The 20495-nt window shown below is 45.7% G+C and overlaps 1 protein-coding gene across 1 annotated transcript in view; it reads left to right on the forward strand.

The window, feature by feature from the left end:
* Positions 1-8700: 8700 nt before the first annotated feature.
* CCNH (cyclin H) overlaps positions 8701-20495 on the forward strand; it is a 38610-nt gene continuing 26815 nt past the window's right edge. The window contains exons 1-3 of the mRNA XM_075341921.1: positions 8701-8844; positions 10625-10747; positions 15863-15936. Coding sequence (XP_075198036.1) covers positions 8728-8844; positions 10625-10747; positions 15863-15936 — 314 coding nt within the window. The 5' untranslated portion in view covers positions 8701-8727. The remainder of the gene's footprint in view (positions 8845-10624; positions 10748-15862; positions 15937-20495) is intronic.

Here is a 20495-nt window from a genome sequence, read left to right on the forward strand (position 1 = left end):
TGGTATGGAGCAGCTAGATGTTAGTTCTCCCCTCCGTGGGTAGGGGGTTGGTTGTCCCGGGGCCCGGTGATGGGGTAAGCAGGGAGCAGGGCGCAGTGCTGCAGTGCGGTGCCCGAGGGCACGGGCATACTCACAAGTAAGTCACACGGAGTCACTGGTAAACTAGGAATTGCCGGTGTCCGCAGCCTTCGGTACGGGGGTGTTAGTGTCCCACACACGGTGCAGCAGCCCTTGTTGTTCTTTCCCTGCAGCCAGGTGCCTTTCTCTCCACTCTCTTCCTCTTTCTCCTCAGCCGGGAACGGGGAATCCACTCCCCTGTAGTGATCCGGGTACCCAGGTACCGAGGGGCCACCTCCCTGCTCCGGCTACCTCTGGCCCCTTCCTCACTACAGCCTGTCCCGGCCCTCTCGGAGCACGCTTCACTATCAGCCTGGGAGCTACAACTCCAGGCTCCTCTTCTGTCTCCTCTCCACACACTCTCTGCCCAGCCCCTCCCCTCTGCTCTGCTTTTCTCTTACCCTGGGGGATGTGGTTTGTCTTGCTGCACCGGTGTGAGATCAGATTACCAAGGAGGATTAACTCTGATTGTCTGCGAGAGCCGTGTCACTCGCACCCATTCAAGTGCAAAGTTTGGACCTGGCCCTCCCTCCACGTACACCAACACTTGGGCTACGGGGTAATGACACTGACACTTGGGGTACGGGATAATGACACTGACACTTGCCTCTTACCCACAGCACTCAGGTTTCCCATGATCTGAAATCCCTCTATCAGCACCCAGCTTTCCTATGTTCTCATATCCATCTTGTCCTCGGCACCCAGCTCCCCCATGCTCTGCTATACATTTTTCCCTCAGCACCCAGCTTTCCCATATCAGAGCATAGGAAAGCTGGGTGCTGAGAGATGTATAGCAGAGCATGGGAAAGCTGGGTGCTGAGAGAAAAAGCCTTTTTCTCTCAGCACAAAACATTCCCATCCCATGTTTGTATCTTTGTCCCCCCTCATATATAGTTCTCCAAATACTATAATGGCCCCCACATAGCCTTCAAATAGTATAATGGGTCCCACATAAGCCTTCATATATTAGAATGCACCTCCATAGTCCTCCAATTATTATAATGAATTTCCCATAGTTCTCTATGTATTATAATTCACCCCATAGTTCTCCGTATATTATACTGCACCACATGTTTTATAATGCACCCCCATAGTCCATGTATAAGGTAGCCTCCATAATCCTCCATATATTATAATATAATTATAGTAGCCCCTATAGTCCTATATGTATTATAATGCAGCCCCATAAACCTTCATATTGAATTATGCAGCCCCATACTCCTCCATGTATAATGCACCCCTATATTCCATGTATAAAGTGTCCTTCATTTTATATTATGCAGCCCCATACTCCTCCATGTATAATGCACCGCTATAGTCCATGCATAAGGTGTCATTAATGTTCTTAATGCAGCCCCATAGACCTCCATCTATAATGTAGCCTCTCCTATGCCTCCATGTATAATGCAGTACCCCCAGGCCTCCATCTAAAATTCAGACCCCAGGCCTCCATCTATAATGCAGCCTCACCAGGCCTCCATCTATAATACAGCTAACCCCCCAGGCCTCCATCTCTCATGCAGCCATCACCCCCAGGCCTCCACCTATCATGCAGCAAGCACCCCCAGGCCTCCATCTATCATGCAGCCAGCAACCCCAGGCCTCCATCTATCATGTAAGTAGCCCCCCAGGCCTCCATGTGTCATTCAGCCAGCCCCCCAGGCCTCCATGTGTCATGCATCCATCACCCCCAGGCCTCCACCTATCATGCAACAAGCACCCCAGGCCTCCATCTATCATGCAGCCAGCACCCCCAGGCCTCCATCTATCATGTAAGTAGCTCGCCAGGCATCCATGTGTCATGCAGCCAGCCCCCCAGGCCTCCATGTGTCATGCAGCCAGCCCCTCAGGCCTCCATGTGTCATGCAGCCAGCCCCCCAGGCCTCCATGTGTCATGCAGCCAGCCCCCCAGGCCTCCATGTGTCATGCAGCCAGCCCCCCAGGCCTCCGTGTACTCACTAATTTATTTAAAAGAAAAAAAAAAAAACACAAGCACTCACCTCTCTCCTCCTTCCACTGCTGCTCCATCCTCACCTCTCACCTTGCTCCACCGCTGCTCCGGTCATCGTCCTCCTGTCTTGCGCTCTGTGCTCTCATCACAGCAGTTGCACAGGACTGACGTCACTGCGCAGGAACAGGGGGAGAATGTTGTAGCATGGAGCGGCGCCGGCGGCTCCATGCTTTATCATTGCTGTGTGCGATGACGGGGGAGGGCAGCCCATTGTCAGCGGCGGCGGCACTGGGTCATATAGCGGCCGTGCGGTCTGCGACAGAACAGCGCAGCTCCTTTCTCACAGTTGGCTGCTGATCTGCAGGCGGTTGCGGGCCCCTAACCTGCCGGGCTCGATCGCAATGGCGACCTCTGCAACTGCGGTAATTACGCCCCTGTCTCCAGTAAAATGAAAAGTAGAACTATACACATCTCTTTTACTAAGGATACCTTGTGGCAGTTCTGGCTTGTTTTTCCTTATAGTACCCAGCATGGTAAGTTGTCTTTTTCGCAACATCTGGCCCAGTTGGTAGGATGTGAAAAAGTTATCACAAGTGACATTTTGTCCTTTTAGTCCATGAGTCAAATCGAGAACAACTCGCATACCTCTCCCACAGATTTGAAAGTTAAGAAAAATCTGTGGAAAGAGAAGCGCAATAGGGTCTTACCCCGGTATGTAAGGGGTCTGAGATGAGCAATCCTACTCACCAAAGATGGTTGTGAAAGTCACAACTCCTATGCAAGCATGTAGCTCCAATCACGGCAGCGGTCCCCACAATGGCAGACAACAGAGAACAGTAGAGAAGGGTTTCAATACCGCGCCAATGATCGACAATCCGGGAATGTCAGATTAATGTTTCTTTATTTCATGCACAGGTCAGGTCAACACGTTTCAAGAGGCTCCGCTCTCTTCATCAGGACAAGCTGGCTAAAAACATCAAATCTGCTGCAAGGAGCCCTATACAGCATTATATACCTTGGAGGTGAAGTCCCGGTCCACCCCTTTTTTAAAAAAATCGGCGGGAATCTATACATTTAAAACAGCATGACATCATACATTGTAATAAAAGAATTATCCAACTTATATCTTTATATACACTTGTTCTTATTCCCAGAATATTATTGATGCTGATAAAAAGTGATATTTGAACAAAAAATAAAATTGTGTAATAAAATTTACTTATGTGCAGTTGTAGTCCTTGTGTTTCAAAAACGTTTCTTTGAATACCAAGACACATGATCCTCCCGATATTCCATATCTCACCTAAACTGCCTTGAACCCCAATAAAAGTATTCAGGCAGTACATGTTCCAAGTGCCAGGAACCACGAACACTCAGCCCCCTGTGCTACATATACACATGATTTGATTTGTTCTAAACAAACACATCGAGGGTAAATATTCACCTTAATCAAAAGAAAACAAAAAACGGGGAATGGGGGTGTTTCCCTAATAATTATATATACTTTATACATATATGTACTTCATTTTAAAGAAAAAAATGGGGATGGAAATTATATTATTTGGTCATATCGTGGTGAATTCAAACAAACAAGTCAAAGTGGACATTGCTGGATACAGTGAGAACTCGCCCCACCTGCGGTTCCACCCCGAGGAATCGCAGATGCGCAAGGGAAAAGGAACAGATTAATATCATTAAATATTCTCCATTGGAGCTAAAAGAAAACTCCCCAAAAATTCGGTAATCTATCATGCCATAATCTATGTTATTTTTAGAAATTTAGCGAAAACGCCCTAAATTAACGGTGTATATAAAAAACTAGTGTTAACCGTGCGAAGAGAACCCGGGATTATAACAACAATATATTGTTCTAGAAGTGAAAGTTATATCAGAGTCATGTGCCACTGATATATGTGAAAAAAATCAACTAAGAATTTGTCATTGACTAATTGAAAAGCAAAAGGGAAAAACAAATTTTTTTTTATATAATGTGAGATAGAAATCATTCCATATACTCATTACGGTCTGAAATAGACCAATATGTGTCCTATAAAAACTAATATACTGCGTTCCTGACATAATTACTACTAGGAACAATAAGCGGCTATGTGATGGGGTGAACAAAGTTCAAGATCGTGGGAAAACGTGCAGTGCGCATGCTCCCCAAAAGGTCCATAGCTAGTGCTTCATAGAGAATTTCTCAGGGGGATGCCAAGGTGAAAAGAGTTCAAAACCGTGGGAAAGTTCCTAGTGCGCATGCCCCATTCTGATCATAACATATGAGTATTCTTATCAACTGAACTTCAGGAAAAACAGACAAGAGCTCTGAATACAAAACTCTCCGAATGGAGTAACCAGACAAGTAGTCCCCCAAGAGAACGGGGATCACGGACATGCTGCCCAATGAACCAATTCATATTAGTTAAATTGATCCTACATGAATAAATCCATGTGATAAAGAAATATAGTTGCATGTATTAAAATCTGCGAGCAAAATGACCTGGCATTATAAAACTTGAATTTAAAAGAAGTTAAAATATAAAATTATTGAATTCGTACATAGGGATACATATATATATATCTATACAGTGCAACAATCCTCATACATTGTATAAAAAATGAACAATAAAAATAATAATAAATATTAATCTACTGTATCAAAGAGATATATGATGGTGGTCACATATATATAAATTGCATGCAAGATCTACACTCAGGATCTGAAAGGGAGTAGGGATATTAATGCCTATGGGTTTACCTCAATGTGAATCCTGGTTCATGCACAGAGTAACCGGTCTATAATACCCTTAGGGTTCAATGGAAAAGGTCAGTGACCTCATTGACCCCAAAGGGTTTGAGGGTGTTTAATTTATAGATCCAGTAAGTCTCTTTTTTATTCAGTAATTCGGTGCGATTGTGGACAACGGGAGGTATCTGCTCTATGGGGGTGATGTTAATATTAGACTTCCCTTTATGGCATATAGTCACATGTCTGGACAAACCGTGCAACATAAACCCAATCTTAATATTGTGTCTATGGGAGTTCAATCTTTTGTGAAGTGCCTGCGTCGTTCTCCCTATGTATTGTTTGTTGCATTCGCATTCAATCAGATATATGACGAAATCCGACTGACATGTTAGATGAGTTTTAATAGGAAAGCTCTGTCCACCCGCTGAGGAACTGAAATTAACCCTTTGATGTCGAATGGACCTGCAGCATAGGCAATTTTTTGCTAGGCATTTAAACGCCCCTACCGTGTGATTGATGGTCCCTACCCCCATGGCATTTCTCAATCTGCTGGGGGCCAATATGTTCTTCAGACTGGAGGCCTTACGGTAGGTGATCCCTGGTACCTCAGGTATAGCATCTTTCAAGAAGGGATCATTCAATAGGATCCTCCAATGCTTGCGTATGATCCCTTTGATCAAATCACTATCTCTACTGAATGTGATCAATAGATTAGAGGTAAAAGTCTGTACAGATTTATCGGATCCTTTTTTCTTTTTAATCAGATCTGTCTGCGTCAGAGTTTTGTTATCATTGAAAGCTTGTCTTATCAATGAAGATGGATAATCTTTCTCCAGGAATCTTTCTTTCAAGATATTTGCCTGTGTGAGGAAATCATTATCCCGTGTGCAGTTCCTACGAATCCTTTGGAATTGTTTTTTCGGGACGTTTCTGAGCCATTTATTATAATGGCTGCTAGAAAAATGAATGTAGCCATTACTGTCAACTTTTTTAAAAAAGGTTTTTGTGTATATTGTTCCCTCTACATGCATGATGGTCAGATCAAGAAAATCAATCATGTCCTTTTTGATGATAGGTGAAAAAGTAAGCCCCCAATTGTTCCCACTTAGGTGTCCCAGAAAGGCACTTATATTATCATCTGAGTTGTCCCAGATTATGAAAAGGTCATCAATGTACCTTTTATAAATAATTATATGTTTGAAGAATTCAGAGTTATAAATGTAGAGTAATTCAAACATCCCCATGAAGAGGTTTGCGAAGGTAGGTGCGACTTTAGAACCCATCGCGGTCCCGCAGCACTGGTGGTATAATGTCTCCTGAATGTTTCAAGCAATTCATTTTGGCTGATGATAGATTGCCTGAGGCTCAAAAAAAGTTTCTCCTAGAAGGGATGAAGCTTATATTGCATAATAATTACTTCACCTTTCAGGAGACATTATACCACCAGTGCTGCGGGACCGCGATGTGTGGGGGGTACTGACAGATTTAGCACAAATTGTTTGACAAATTTTGGTGCCATTTTTACCCATTTCCCCATGTGAAAATGTAAAATCGAGCTAAAACAAAATTTTTGTGGTAAATGTAATTATTTATTTTCTTCTTCACTGTTCAATGGTATGGGGGCATCATACTGTGTGTGTGGAGGATTATGTTGTGAATCTTATTACATGGAGGCAGGCACTATGGAGGCATTTTATTGTGTGTATGTGGTAGCATCATGCTGTGTGTATAGGGGGCACTGTTGGGCATCATTCTGTGTCAGGGTGGGTACTGTGGGAGCATTGTACTGTGTGGGGGTGGGGGCACTGTTGGGCATCATACTGTGTGTGGTGGGGCACTATACTGTGTCAGGGCAGGTACTGTGGGAGCATTGCACTGTGTGGGGGTGGGGGCACTGTTGGGCATCATACTGTGTGTGGAGGGGCACTGTTGGGCATCATACTGTATGTGTGGGGGCACTGTTGGGCATCATTCTGTTTGTGTGTAGGGGGACTGTTGAGCATCATACTGTGTATGTGGGGGCATCGTACTGTGTGTGACGCACTGTGGGTGCATCTACTGTGTGTGGGGGAGCACTGTTGGGTATCAAACTGTGTGTATGGGGCACAGTTGGGCATCATACTGTGTCAGGGCGGGCATTATACAGTGGGAGAGCGAGGGCACTGTTGGGCATCATACTATACTGTGTGTATGGGGCACAGTTGGGCATCATACTGTGTCAGGGCAGGCAATATACAGTGTGGCAGCGAGGGCACTGTTGGGCATCATACTGTGTGTGGGTGGGCACCTTTGGGCATCATACTGTGTATGTCGGGGGACACTGTGGGGGTGTCATATTGTGTGTGGGGGGGAGCAATGTGAGGCATTATACTGTGTGTTGGGAGGCACTGTTGGACATCATACTGTGTGTGTTGGGGGCACAGTTGGGCAACATACTTTGTCGGAGTGGGTACTGTGGGGGCATTATACAGTGTCGGGGTGGGGGGCACTGTTGGGCATCATACTGTTTGTGGGCGGGCACTGTGGGGGCATTATACGGTATGGGGCAGCGGCACTGTAGGGGTATTATACTGTGTGTTTGGGGGGCACTGTGTGGTAAGGAGCACATTTTTATGTGGAGGGTGGATATACTGTATTATAATTCTCACATTTTTTGCCCCAGGTCGTCAAAATTATTGGAATTGTTTCTGAAAAATTAGAAGAGTCCGGGCAATAATACAATGCTTTAATATAGTGTGGGGGCCATGCTTCCTGGGGCTGGAATACTGTACAAGAGGACAGGACATACTAAAAAGAATGATGAAAAGGAATAAATAAAAAGAATGAGGATAATAACTTATTAGGTGTATATTATGTAGATGTATAAAAGATTTCTTTGGCAAGTTAGACATGGAATGAACATGAAATATCTGTAGATAATAATAGAATGAACGCATATCCCATATAATTAGGTGTATATTATGTTACCTGAGCATTATAGGTGTGGAATGATCATGAAATATCAGTAGATTACAGGAAAATGAATGCATATGCCATATAACCAGGTGTATATTATGTTACCTGAGCATTGTAGGTGTGGAATGATCATAAAATATATGTAGATAATAGGAGAATGAATGCATATGCCATATAACCAGGTGTATATAATGTTACCTGAGCATTGTAGGTGTGGAATGATCATAAAATATATGTAGATAATAGGAGAATGAATGCATATGCCATATAACCAGGTGTATATTGTTACCTGAGCATTATAGGTGTGGAATGATCATGAAATATCTGTAGATAATATGAAAATGAACGCATATGCCATACACCAGGTTATATGCCATATGCGTTCATTTTCTTGTAATCTACTAATATTTCATGATCATTCCACACCTACAATGCTCAGGTAACGTAATATACACCTGGTTATATGGGATATGTGTTTATTCTATTATTATCTACAGATTTTTCATGTTCATTCCATGTCTACCTTGCCCAAGAAACCTTTTATAGATCTACATAATATACACCTAATAAGTTATTATCCTCATTCTTTTTATTTATTCCTTTTCATCATTCTTTTTAGTATGTCCCCAAGAGGACATTAGGGGTAGTCATACTTTGTAGGGGGCATTATATTGTGTGCCCCCTCAGCATGCGCCACACAGGTCCTTTCCTGACGTCGATGGTTGGAGGGATGAGTCCTGTCCCCCATAGGAGCCTGCACCGCACACACGGCCGTTCTCTCATTTGGCAGATGTGGCTGCTGCTATTGTTTGCTGCTATAACGTTGTTGTTTGGTTCTGAAGACTGTGCAAATAAAGTTTATTTAAAAAAAACAAAACGCTGCTCGTGATGTCTTGTAAGCGACTCAGAATCACGTGGTGACGTATAATGTGTGCGCTGGTGAAGAGACACAGACATGTATCACAACAGCACGCAGAGGAAGCACTGGACTTTCCACAGCGAGGACGAGCTGCAGCGGCTGCGGGTCCTGGCCAATAACCGCTGGCGGGCGAGGATACGAGCAGCGGGGCAGGTGGGCGCTGCTGTCCGGGCGGCCGCTCGTCCCTGCTGCTTACTGTGATGGTCTGCTCCAGCAGAGTTCAAGCGGCACATACAGGACAGTGATGCCTATGGCGACCAATCAGATTGCTGGTTTCATTTTCTGACTGCTAGAAAAGCAGCGATCTGATTGGCTGCACTGGTTTTCCTGATTGATGCTTTCAGAGCCTGCCTGCAGGGGGCAGTGTCTTGCTCTGGGCACTTATGTTAGAGCTGCTTATATTTGCTGGGTCTGTGGGTCATGTATATGGGCCGGGTGTCCGGCACACTGAATGTGAATAGTGCAGTATGCAGAAACACCGTATACAGGACTGGCACGTTATAAGGCAATGGGCTGAAATGAGTAATGTATACAAATGGAAGCCGTGACCAAAGCCTTCTGTACAGACCCCGTTTATCTAGGCAGAGATGAGCTTCGCTGATGACGAGTCCAGAGCGAGGGTCACTGCTTCATAGACACAACGTTAGATTAGGAATGGATTGAGAGATGTAACCCGGTAAGCATGGGTGCCCATGGCCTTAGTATAAAAGCTCCAAAGGGGCCCCCGACTATTGCAAATTTTTAATAGCAATGGTCTTGCCAAAGGGCCTACCATACTTGTAGTATCAGGGACCAGAAGTTGGTTGTCGTGACACCTGCCTTGTTGGGCACGGCCTGGCATTTCCTGCTGCAGCTCCACCTGGCTAGTGAGTGCCCTTCCGCTGACTGACTAAATCCAGTCTCCACCACACCCCCACCGAGTGACTGACTCCATTCCCCAACACTGCATGCGAGCATGCCCCAATAAGCGGCTGGTCTGAAGTAGTGCGCGGGAGACGCCAGGCTGTGCCCACTAAGCCGGACACTGCAAGGAAAGTACGCCCACCAACGACCAAGATAACAAGCAGTGTACTGCAAGCAGGCAACAGTGACACAAAGGTGACTGATATGACAACTGATGAGAAGCAGGCTGGGTCCGCAATATAGCACCCTGAAGGAAACGCTGGGCTATGCCCATCAAGACGGGCATCATACCTACCAACAAAGCCAATCACAATCACTAACTTCTAGTCCCCGATATTCAAAGTATGCCGGCCAGAGGGACCTTTTGAGCCCCCGATGCTCCAGGTGTGAGTGCAGCCCCTGCTCCTATCGTATTTATGCCCCTGTCAGTAAGTGATTATTATGTGGGGTCCGAAACCCCCCACCGATCAGCAGACGTCTGCTCAGACAGCAGCCCTGTACATTGCTTTGTGGCCATTGCTGAGTGCTCCGGTTTATCTCCTATCTAAGCTGATCAGAGGAGGTGTGCGGTGTCGGACCCCACCAATCTCATACAATCCTAGCAAAAGCTGTGAGATTTCAGAAACCTCATGTACATGACTGTTTTTTTTGTTTTTTTTTAATTGAATGATGTGGAAAACTGCAGGATTTCAATTCTTGCAGTTTTTTTCGTGTTTTTTTCACCATAGAAAACATAATGCAAAAACGCAACCTTACAATTTTGCTGCTTTTTTGTTGCAGAATAAAATGAACTTTATTAAACATGAACTGTAAACAAACCACATAATCTGCAGCAAAACCTTCTTTTTGGTAGCAGCTTCTTTACTGCCAAAAGAGCAGTTTTTTTTTTTCCTGCAGCAAAAATCAAGGTGTGAACATAGCCTTAATTTATCTTCCGTCCTGTTTAGATCCCACTGCCTCTGTGTCCGCAGGACGAATCTGCCACACATAGAAAGTCCACTAATAACTTCCAGCTATGCTTTGTTTGCAGCCTCATCTGTATGATACATTTGATCTGGAGCCTCTTGAAGAATTGGCCATTTGTAAACATTATGAGAAGAAACTCCAGGATTTCTGCAATGTCTTCAAACCTGCCATGCCAAAGTCTGTACTGGTGAGTAGGATCAGGATTAATTGGCCTGTAGCTTTATACACAGCTTGTTCCTTTAACATGCAGAGAACCTGTAGATCCTTATTTAACAATCTTACGCTTTTACACTTGAAAAGTCTCCAAAGTGCCAATGCCTTCATTGTAACCTGCCATCCACTGCTTGGAAGGGGAAATGCCATCTTGGGTGACGGAGACGCTTAGAGGGATTACAAGTTGATTCAAGAACAAATCTAATCTAAATTTCTATTTCATAATCCTCTGTCTTCCCCAGTTTCCAGCACTGCTCTGGTCCTGTTCCGGCCCATGTGACCTGAAACCTGATCAGCCGGCCTCACTAGGGTTTACGTATGAACTCGAAGTCCCTTTCTCAATGTAAATCTATGGAGTCTCGTTCTGAGTTTCATAGGCAAAAGCTGCTACCGCTCCACACAGACTCTGAGCCAGCAGGGATGGAGAGCAGATGCATGGGACTGGAGCTATGCTGGAAATCGCAAAAGATGGTGATCAGTAATCACTGTACTTCTTGGATTATAAGACGCACTTTTATCCCCCAAACATGGGGGGGGAGGATGGAGGTGCATCTTATAATCCAGATATAACTTAATGGTGGGGGTTGAGGTACAGTGGCGATGGAGCGGGGTCACAGCTGAAGGTTGTTGGTGGCGGCATGAGTGGGGCAATGCAGTGGGCTTCAGACTGGGAGGAGGGGGTGTTGTGGCGGTGCGAGTGCCATTGATCTCCGGGGAGTGGTTGTGACGGGCTTCAGGAAAATGAGAAACATACAGATTTCAGCACTCAGATCTGTCTGTGTGTGCGCTGCCTCTGCAGCCATTGTCTTGTAGCCCATTGCGTCCACTGCCTGGAGATCGAAGGTGCCCATATCACAACGCCATGACTGCCCTCCGCCCAGCCCAGTGCTGCCGCCGCTGTCCTTCAGCTGCGACCTTGCCTCCTGTGACTCCACTCCACCACCACCGTGCATTCACCCCCGGTGAGGTACCGTATATCCAGATTATAAAACAGACTTTAGGATTATAAGACGGACCCCTTTTTCAACATTAAATTATTTTTTCCTATTTTCTTCCTATAAATTTGGGGTGCCTCTTAAAATACAGTGTATCTTTATAATCCAAAAAATACAGTATTTTATAACTCTTACACATTATTACATAATTAGGACAGATTAAGAAATACAAGTTTTGATGAGCCTTCTTTTAAAGGGAACTTGTAAGGTTAACCTGCAGATATAGGGTTAATCTGCAGGTTAATAGCATTTTAAATCTACCCGGTGCCTGAACTGAGAGCCCCGCTGCCTGGAGGAATTAATTTTGTTCCTCCTGGCAGCCTCGAGCTTCCAGTCATAGGGTTGGTGTATATAGTGAGCGGTGGCTGTAACCGCATCCTTAGCAATGACTAATTTTATTCCTGCTGGAAGCCGCCTGTCAGTTTCCTCCCGGCAGTGGGGCTCTCATTAAGAGTGCTGGGCAGCTTCATAACGCTATTAACCTGCAGAGTAACCCCATTTATGCAGGTTGATGGCATTTTTTTTTCCTCTTTAAAGAATAATTTCCTATATCTGTACTGCGCATTCCTCGGCACTTTACACTGTAGCTAGTTTTAAGGATTATTTAAAGAAGCAACCTCCATTTATGCTATATATTCCAAGAAGGAAAAGTCATGGAAACATGGAACTCGCGGGGTCAATAGACCTGTTAATGATATGCAAATAATGAAAAAATGAAAATAATATTTTCAAAATATATCAATTTGTTCAGCATTGCGTAAGAGCACCACATCCAGAAATATACTCACTTACCTTGGCTGCTATCAATGAGATTAGAGATCTGTGACTTTGCATGTTCTTAGCCTCTAAGAAAAGCAAGCAGTCATTAAGGTGCAATGATGAACAGAGCAGCTTCTTTTCTTCTGCCCTGCTCTGTCCACTGGATGCTACTGCCAGTATTATACAGAGTGACTGCTGTCAATGCTGCCTAATTTCAGAACGCTGCCTGTCAGTCAGTATGACGGCTGGGACGCCCCATAAACAGAGCAGGACAGAAGAGGAAGAGCTGCTGTTTTGATGTGCTGTGAAATGGAGAGTCACCGCCTGAGCCAGCAGAGAATGTCTTTGGGTTGAAAAGTTTTTTTTTTTTTTTTTATATGGAGTCCTGGATAACCCCTTTAATGATTTTAATGCTGATTGCACTTGGTACATAAATCATCAAGATCCCCTGCTAGCAGCTCCAGTTGCAATTTCCGAACTATGGCATCCCAGATGTGCTTGATGGGGAAACAAGTCCTTACACACTGCAGGCCATTGTAGCACCATTAGGCCACACAGGCTGCTCATAGTAACACGAGCAGCATGCAGCCTGGTGGTGTGCTTAAATTCTGCTCCTGGGATACTGTTAGGCTTCATGCACACACTGCATTTTTTTTGTCTCGTTTGTTGCCCAAAATTGCAATTCTTTCCTTCTCCCAGCAAAGTCGGAGCTTTCAGAAAAGCCGTGCGCGTGTTCTTTTTTTTTTTTTTGCCTTTGAGTTTTGAGGTGACCAAAAAACTGCAGTATGTCAATATTTTGTGCGTTTTTGTCCTGCGTTTTTCAACTCTTTCAGCCATTGATTTTACTAATGAAATGCATGGGGGAAAAAACACTGCAAAATGCAAGCATTGTTGTTGTTGCCTTTTTTGGCACAAGGTACATTTTTTTTTTTGTTAAAGAAAAAAATACAAAAAAACCCAAACTGCAGCGTGCTGAGAACTTGGCCTTAAGTTCCCTTGTGAAGGCCTCTCCAAACTACCCTCCTGCTATCATTGTATCCAAGACAAACTCAAGACTCTGCTGAGCAGCATAAACCCCTGTTCTACCCTCCATCGCTGTCTTTTTCTACAGCTTGATAGCCTTGAAGTGTATTGTGGTCCCCCACGTCAAAGCTCAATGACCTGTAACACCTTCTGATGATTTATGTAGCCAGTGTGACGTGTTACGCTTAGTATGTGATGTCCTTTTCACTTGCAGTACAGAATGGATCACTACGCACAAGTTTTCTAATGTGACGAGACCTTGTGGGCAGCGCCATAAAGAGGGCTTTTCAGGGAATGTCACCGATCCTACTCACAGGATTATGTGGTGGGGTGGCATAATATATGGTAGTCGGGCTCCTCTAGTATTTGTTCTAGGTACACTGTGAACTCGACTGTAGATTGACTTTGTTGTTGAACCAGTGGTACTGCCATTTCTCCAAAGTGTCCCAGGAGCCATTTCCCAACCTAACCCCAGACCACATGTTGTTTTTATGTGGCCTGTACTACCATGGTCTGTAGCGTCTCCGAGGGATATCTTTTCATCAGCAATTGCAAAGTGGATCTTGAAGAGTTGCATGCCCAATTGCATTCAGCGTGGGAGAAAGTTCCCCAGACAACCATTGACCTTTTTGATAGCTAAGGTGTGTAAGTGTGTGTATTTCTGTGCGTTGCTCTCATTTTTTTTTATTCCAAATAAATCAAAATGCTTTTACATTTATTTTTTCCCGTTAACATAACATACCGTTAATATGTCTATCCATCTTGTGATTTCCGTTGTTCCACAACTTTTCTTTCTTGGTGTTGAAATTCTAGTATTAAAGGGAAGCTGTCACCAGATTTGTCCCCTATAAGCTGTGGCTAACACCAGTGAGTTCTTATATACAGCATTCCAGAATACTGTATATAAGAGCCCAGGCCACGCTGTATAACCTAAAAAATACTTTTATTATAGTCACATAGGGTGCGGTCCCTTCTGATGGGTGTCGCTGCTCTCTGGTCTGGTGCCTTTTCTCTGCGGCAGTCTCCATCCTCCTTCTACCAGCCCAGGCCGGCATTGTAGTCTTGCGTAGGCGCACTTTGATCTGCCCTACTCAGGGCGAATCAAAATACTGCAATGTGCAGGCGCGAAGAAAGGTAAAAGACCGCCTACACATTTGCACTACAATACTTTGATCTGCCCTGCAATGGAGATCTCTGTGGATGACGTAGGATGTGTCATGCACACGAGCCTCAGAAGGAGGAGGACGGAGATCACTGCAGAGAGGAAGTGCTGGACCGGAGATCAGCGACACCCATTGGACCAGACCTGCCCCTAGGTCAGTATAATTGTTTTTTACATTATACAGAGCGGCTTGGGGTCTTATATACAGGATTCTAGAATGCTCCATAGAAGAGCTTACTGGTGGTGGCTGCAGTTTATAGTCGCCAAATCTGGTGACAGGTTCCCTTTAAGCAGGGTATATTGGCAGATTTAGCCTGGTCTTTGAAGCCCCGTTTGTGATAAGCGAGCACTACCATGCTCTGTACTCCATAAGAGCAGTTGGATGGGAGCGATTCAAGCACCCAAGTATCATGGCAGTCAATGGAGAGCTTGAGCATTTTTCCAGGAAATCTTCCGGTAAAAATATTTGAGTGCCCCATTGACTTCCATTATACTCAGATAATCAAGTTGCGCCTATCTGAGCATCCAACTACTATAAATGAGTACCGCACACCCAAGCATGGTAGTGCACGCTCATCATTCATCCCCATTCCCTCCTTTCTTTTGTACACATTGACCAATAGGGGAGGACATTCACAATGTGACTTGTAGGGGATTGGATAAACTGTAGTGCATCATAGTGTGTGAAAGTATGTCACAGCCCATATAGTGCTGGCAGACTCTCAGGCTGGATACTAGTTTTATCCATTGTGAAGTGTGTGTGGGAAAAAAAAATGATCTACTCTGTGTCCTAAAGCTTAAGGAGGCAGTGATATCCCTTTAATTTAACTCTTTACAGACATTGATTACATATATCTATTGCACCCCCCAGTTCTCAGATATTTAGTATTTTCCTGTAAAGATGGGAATAACCCTCTAATGGGCCTCGCTTATCAAAGCTGTCAAGCTTTTTCCTATTTCCTATGTATTCCTATGGCTTGGGCTGAACAAAGAATACACATAATATGTAATAGAAAATGGCTCCGTGCAGAAAACAAATACTACATAAAGCTGATGGGGCTGCCACCGTCACACCTACAAATCCTAGTTTTAACACCAGATAGGGATGAAAATGTAATTACTGTTTTTTTTTTTTTTTTTTTTTTATTAGGGCACAGCTTGTATGTATTTCAAACGCTTCTACCTCAACAATTCAGTCATGGAGCACCATCCACATATAATTATGTAAGTGCTCGTTGTTTGCCTTGATCTAGAGATGAAGCCTGTCACTTACCGGTCCAGCTTTATGAGAAATCCCCCTACTATTTCATGGATGTATTTACAGTATATTGATTGAGTGAAGATAGTGACATTTTCCTAAAATTGTATCAGTGGTGTACCTCTCCCATAATGACTATTTATACCAGTTTGCTGACTCCCGAGCTGTTGGCGGCTGCAGGTACTATTCAGTAACTGAGCCATAACCGTGGAGCCATACTGTCTTCAGGTAGCCATATGCATTGTATGAATATTCTGCACTGCATTATCATATATATTGTTAGTGGGGTGTCGGACCCTTCCCTGACGGCAAATGTCTAAAATTCAACATGCCCTGTCCTTTCTTTCCCTCAGGTCTCTTTCACACATCTGTGCATTAAACGCATGTGTGTGACGGTCAATGGGGAGTGTACGTAAGGCCATCTGTGTCTTCTACGTGTGCTGTCTGTGTGCTAACCGCGTTACATCCAGATAGCACACAGACAGCATGAACTTGTATACTTGCCTGTCTCCGGTGCTGCTGTTACTTCCGGGTCTGCGGTCAATGCAGTGAATATGCATGAGCTTAATGAGCGAGACCTGGAAGCAACATCAGCGCTGGAGACAGGTAAGTTCTAAAAAAAAAAATCTTTATTTTTATTTTTAAGTAACGTGTTTTCTCCGGTACGTGTCACACTGATGTCTGACAGCGGTCCATGTGACACCCGTGCTGCCTGCAGAAAACAGACATGTTGCCATGTGGAGCACACGGACATGTGTATGCTCCTCATGGTCCATGTGAAAACACTGAAATGTGAGTAAAATTATTGATTTTAATGGGTCTATGTGTGTCCGTGTCTCCAGTATGTGTGAAAACTGACATCACACGTACCAGAGACACGGATGTGTAAAGGAGGCCTTACATCGGGATGCTTTTACATTTGATTACAGTGGCTTACACTAGATGCCACCTTTGTCAATGCGTTAATAGTTAAGGTTAACTCACACAATTTGTATACCTCGTGTATACATCGTGTTACAAATGGTTGTTTCCTGTGTGGAGGTGGATAAATTGCTTCAGAACTGCCCAAAGACTTTAAAGATCCGGCCAGTTCTCCCTTTCTCCTGCACTTACGTTCTAAAATGCCAGTGCAGCTCTCGCAAGACTTTGAAGGAATACACAAGACCTTGATTGGAATACAAACCCTGAAGGCTACAACTTATTTATAATAAGCAAGCTTAACGAGAGGGGAGGAGGTGTGCATTGTATGTTAGGAAAGCATATATCTCCACAGAAATCCAAGCTGTGGTAGCTGTGTAGAAACTGGGTTAGAATACAAGAAGAACAGTGAGGACCCTATTGTAGGTGTTTGCTGTAAGCCACCTGCACAGACTGAATATGACTCCACTCTTTTTACATCCGATGTCTTTTTGTTCTCAAAAAAGTGTGACATAGTGATCATGGGCAATTTAAACTATCCAGATATTTGTTTGGAATTTCACTCAGGCAAAAGTAATGGGTCCATAAAATTCTTATCTTCTCTTCCTAAGAAATGTATCTTTCAAAAGTTAGAAGACCGAACAAGAGGATCTGCCATCTTGGACCTAATTCTTATCAACAGGGAGGAAATGATTGAGGAAGTAAAGTGGCTGGGAATTTAGGAGGCAGTGATCCTGATTTCCTCAAATTTTGGATTACAAGAGGAGGAAGACCTACGATGACTCAGACTTTAAAGGAAAGGTGTCACCACATTTAATCTAGCTAAACTATTAATATGGGCATGCAGGTTTTAGAACTCTGAAAAAGTCATTCTTGTCTGCCTCATATCAGATGCTTTGTCGTGGATAAATCATCTTTCTTTATCGTTCCTTTGGGAGACCCAGACCATGGGTGTTTAGCTTCTGCCTCCGGAGGACACACAAAGTACTACACTTAAAAGTGTAGCTCCTCCCTCTGAGCTTATACACCCCCTGGTGAGCCAGTCCCAGCCAGTTTATTTCTTTGTGTCAGGAGGCATACATCCACACATGCATTCTCATCTGATTTTTTTCCATTTGGAATGAGATTGAAGAAGTGCGGGTCCACGTCTGGACCCCCGGCATGTCCCTTCTCACCCCACTGTGTCGGCGGTGTTGTAAGGTTGATTTTAAAGGCTGAAGCCTTACATGCCGTGCTCCTTCACCATCCCTCCTGGGCTCTGGCTTGAAGTGGGAGCCAGCACGGTTTCCCTGCCTGGCAGGAGACCGGTCTCCATCCGCAGCCCTTCAGGACCCTGCTGGACTGGAGCACTCATCCCCAGGGACCTGGCCCTGCGTCTCAGCAGCTAAGTACCTGAGACGTTTATATTTTGGGGGTTCCTGTACTTTATTGTTGGGGAGAGTGTGCTTACTGTATTTATAGGCATTTCCGGCGGGTTCTCTAGCTGTCGCCCGAGAACCGCGCCGATGGTGCCTGCGCGTCGGCCTCGCCGCTCAAATTTAGGCCCCGGCTTTGCCGGAAGCCTAGTTTCTGTTCTCTGCCCTCGCATGTCATTCATGCAGAGGGACAGGCTCGGCTCCTCCCGGCGGCCGTTCTGCACAGGGGAGGGACACTCCCCACTGCTGTGTGTGTCTCCTCCCCTGTAGGTCTCTATGGCCCTCCAGTTCCCGCTCTCAAGCCAAGTCCCGCCCCCTCTCTTCACTCCGGTGGCCATCTTCTCAGACAGAGTTCACTCTGCGCTGGTCTGCACTCTGCATCCCTGCTGAAGTTCTGTGCTTGGGGTCCGGGCTTCGGGATCTGGAGGGCACACAACACCGCTCCAGCGGTCTGGTAAGCCACAACCGGCTCTGGTTGTGGACCTCTGTATATACTCTCTGGGGTGCATTCTCTTGCAGAGCCACCACTCCAGCAGCATGTCTCACACGAGGAGCAAGGCTCCAAAGCTTTATTCTGTATGCGCTGCATGTAAGCTCCTGCTGCCTGAACCGAGCACCTATCCTCATTGTGATGTCTGCTCTAACTTGGCAGGGCCACAGCCTGGAGTCTCATCCCCAGTGGTCTCTCAGGCTGCTCCTGCTCCTGTGGCTGAACCCCCGGCCTGGGTAGAGTCCTTTTCTAGGTCTATATCCCAGTCTTTTGCTGAGTCCATGGGACTTCTGTCAAGGACTTTGTTAAATATGCATCAGCCCCCTTTGCAGGGTGCCCCTACTGCTATGGGTCCCTTAGGTTCGGCGCTCACAGAGGACTCATCATCAGCGCCCAGACCCCGTCCTCCTAAGAAGAGACGCAGGGTTCCCTCTCCCTCTTCCTCCCGTGGCTCTGATTCAAGAGCTGACTCGCAGGATGAGGAGGATGCCTTTACAGGGGGCTCGGAGGCTAACTCCATGTACCCCATTGATCTGTCCGAGGGTGACTCAGATCTTAGTGACTTGATTGCTTCCATTAATTCTGTACTGGATATCAATCCGCCAGTATCAGAGGAGCAACCTTCTCTGGCAGAAAAGCACCAGTTTACCTCGCCTAAAAGAGTAAAGAGTGTGTTCTTTAACTACTCCAGTTTTCAGGCCGCTGTGTCCAAGCCCAGGGCCTGTCCTGACAAACGCTTCCCGAAGCGTGGTTCTGATGACCGTTTTCCCTTCCCACCTGAGGTGGTCAAGGAGTGGGCTCAGTCCCCAAAGGTAGACCCTCCGGTGTCTAGGCTCTCAGCCCGGACCGTTGTGTCGGTGGCTGATGGCTCCTCCCTTAAGGATTCTACTGACCGGCAGATTGACCTTCTGGCCAAATCCGTGTATGAAGCGGCGGGGGCCGCGTTTTCCCCGGCTTTTGCAGCAGTGTGGGCTCTCAAGGCCATCTCTGCTTCTCTAGAGGAGATGCATTCCCTCACCAGGGACTCTATGCCCGGAATGGTTGCCTTAACTTCCCAAGCTTCAGCTTTTTCATCTTATGCCATGTCTGCCATGCTGGAGGTTTCTCACCGCACTGCGGTGGCTTCGGCTAATTCCCTCGTTATCCGCAGCGTCTTGTGGCTTCGAGAGTGGAAGGCAGATGCTTCTTCTAAGAAGTACCTTGCTGGGCTCCCTTTTGCTGGGTCCCGGCTGTTCGGTGAACAGCTGGATGGAATTATTAAGGAAGCTACTGGCGGGAAGAGTACTTCCATGCCACAAACCAAAACAAGAAAACCTGCCCAGGGTAGGACTCAGTCGAGGTTTCGTTCCTTTCGTTCCTCCAACTGGTCGTCCTCTAAGCCCTCGGCCTCGTCCGCTAACTCAGCCAAGGACCAGAAATCCAACTGGCGCCCAAAAGCGCGTCCACAGAAGACCACAGGAGGTGCTGCCACTAAGGCAGCTTCCTCATGACTCTCTGCCCGCTCCGGCGACGTCCTTAGTCGGTGGCAGGCTCTCCCACTTTGGCGACGCTTGGTTTCAACACGTCTCCGATCAGTGGGTGAGAGATATCATCTCCCACGGCTACAGGATAGAATTCTCCTCCAGCCCGCCAAACAGATTTTTTCTCTCAACTCCCCCTTGCTCCAAGGCCGCTGCCTTCTCGCAGGCCATGGCAGCCTTGC

Source organism: Anomaloglossus baeobatrachus, chromosome 1 (assembly GCF_048569485.1).
Source record: "Anomaloglossus baeobatrachus isolate aAnoBae1 chromosome 1, aAnoBae1.hap1, whole genome shotgun sequence".
In the NCBI taxonomy this organism is placed as follows: Eukaryota; Metazoa; Chordata; class Amphibia; order Anura; family Aromobatidae; genus Anomaloglossus; species Anomaloglossus baeobatrachus.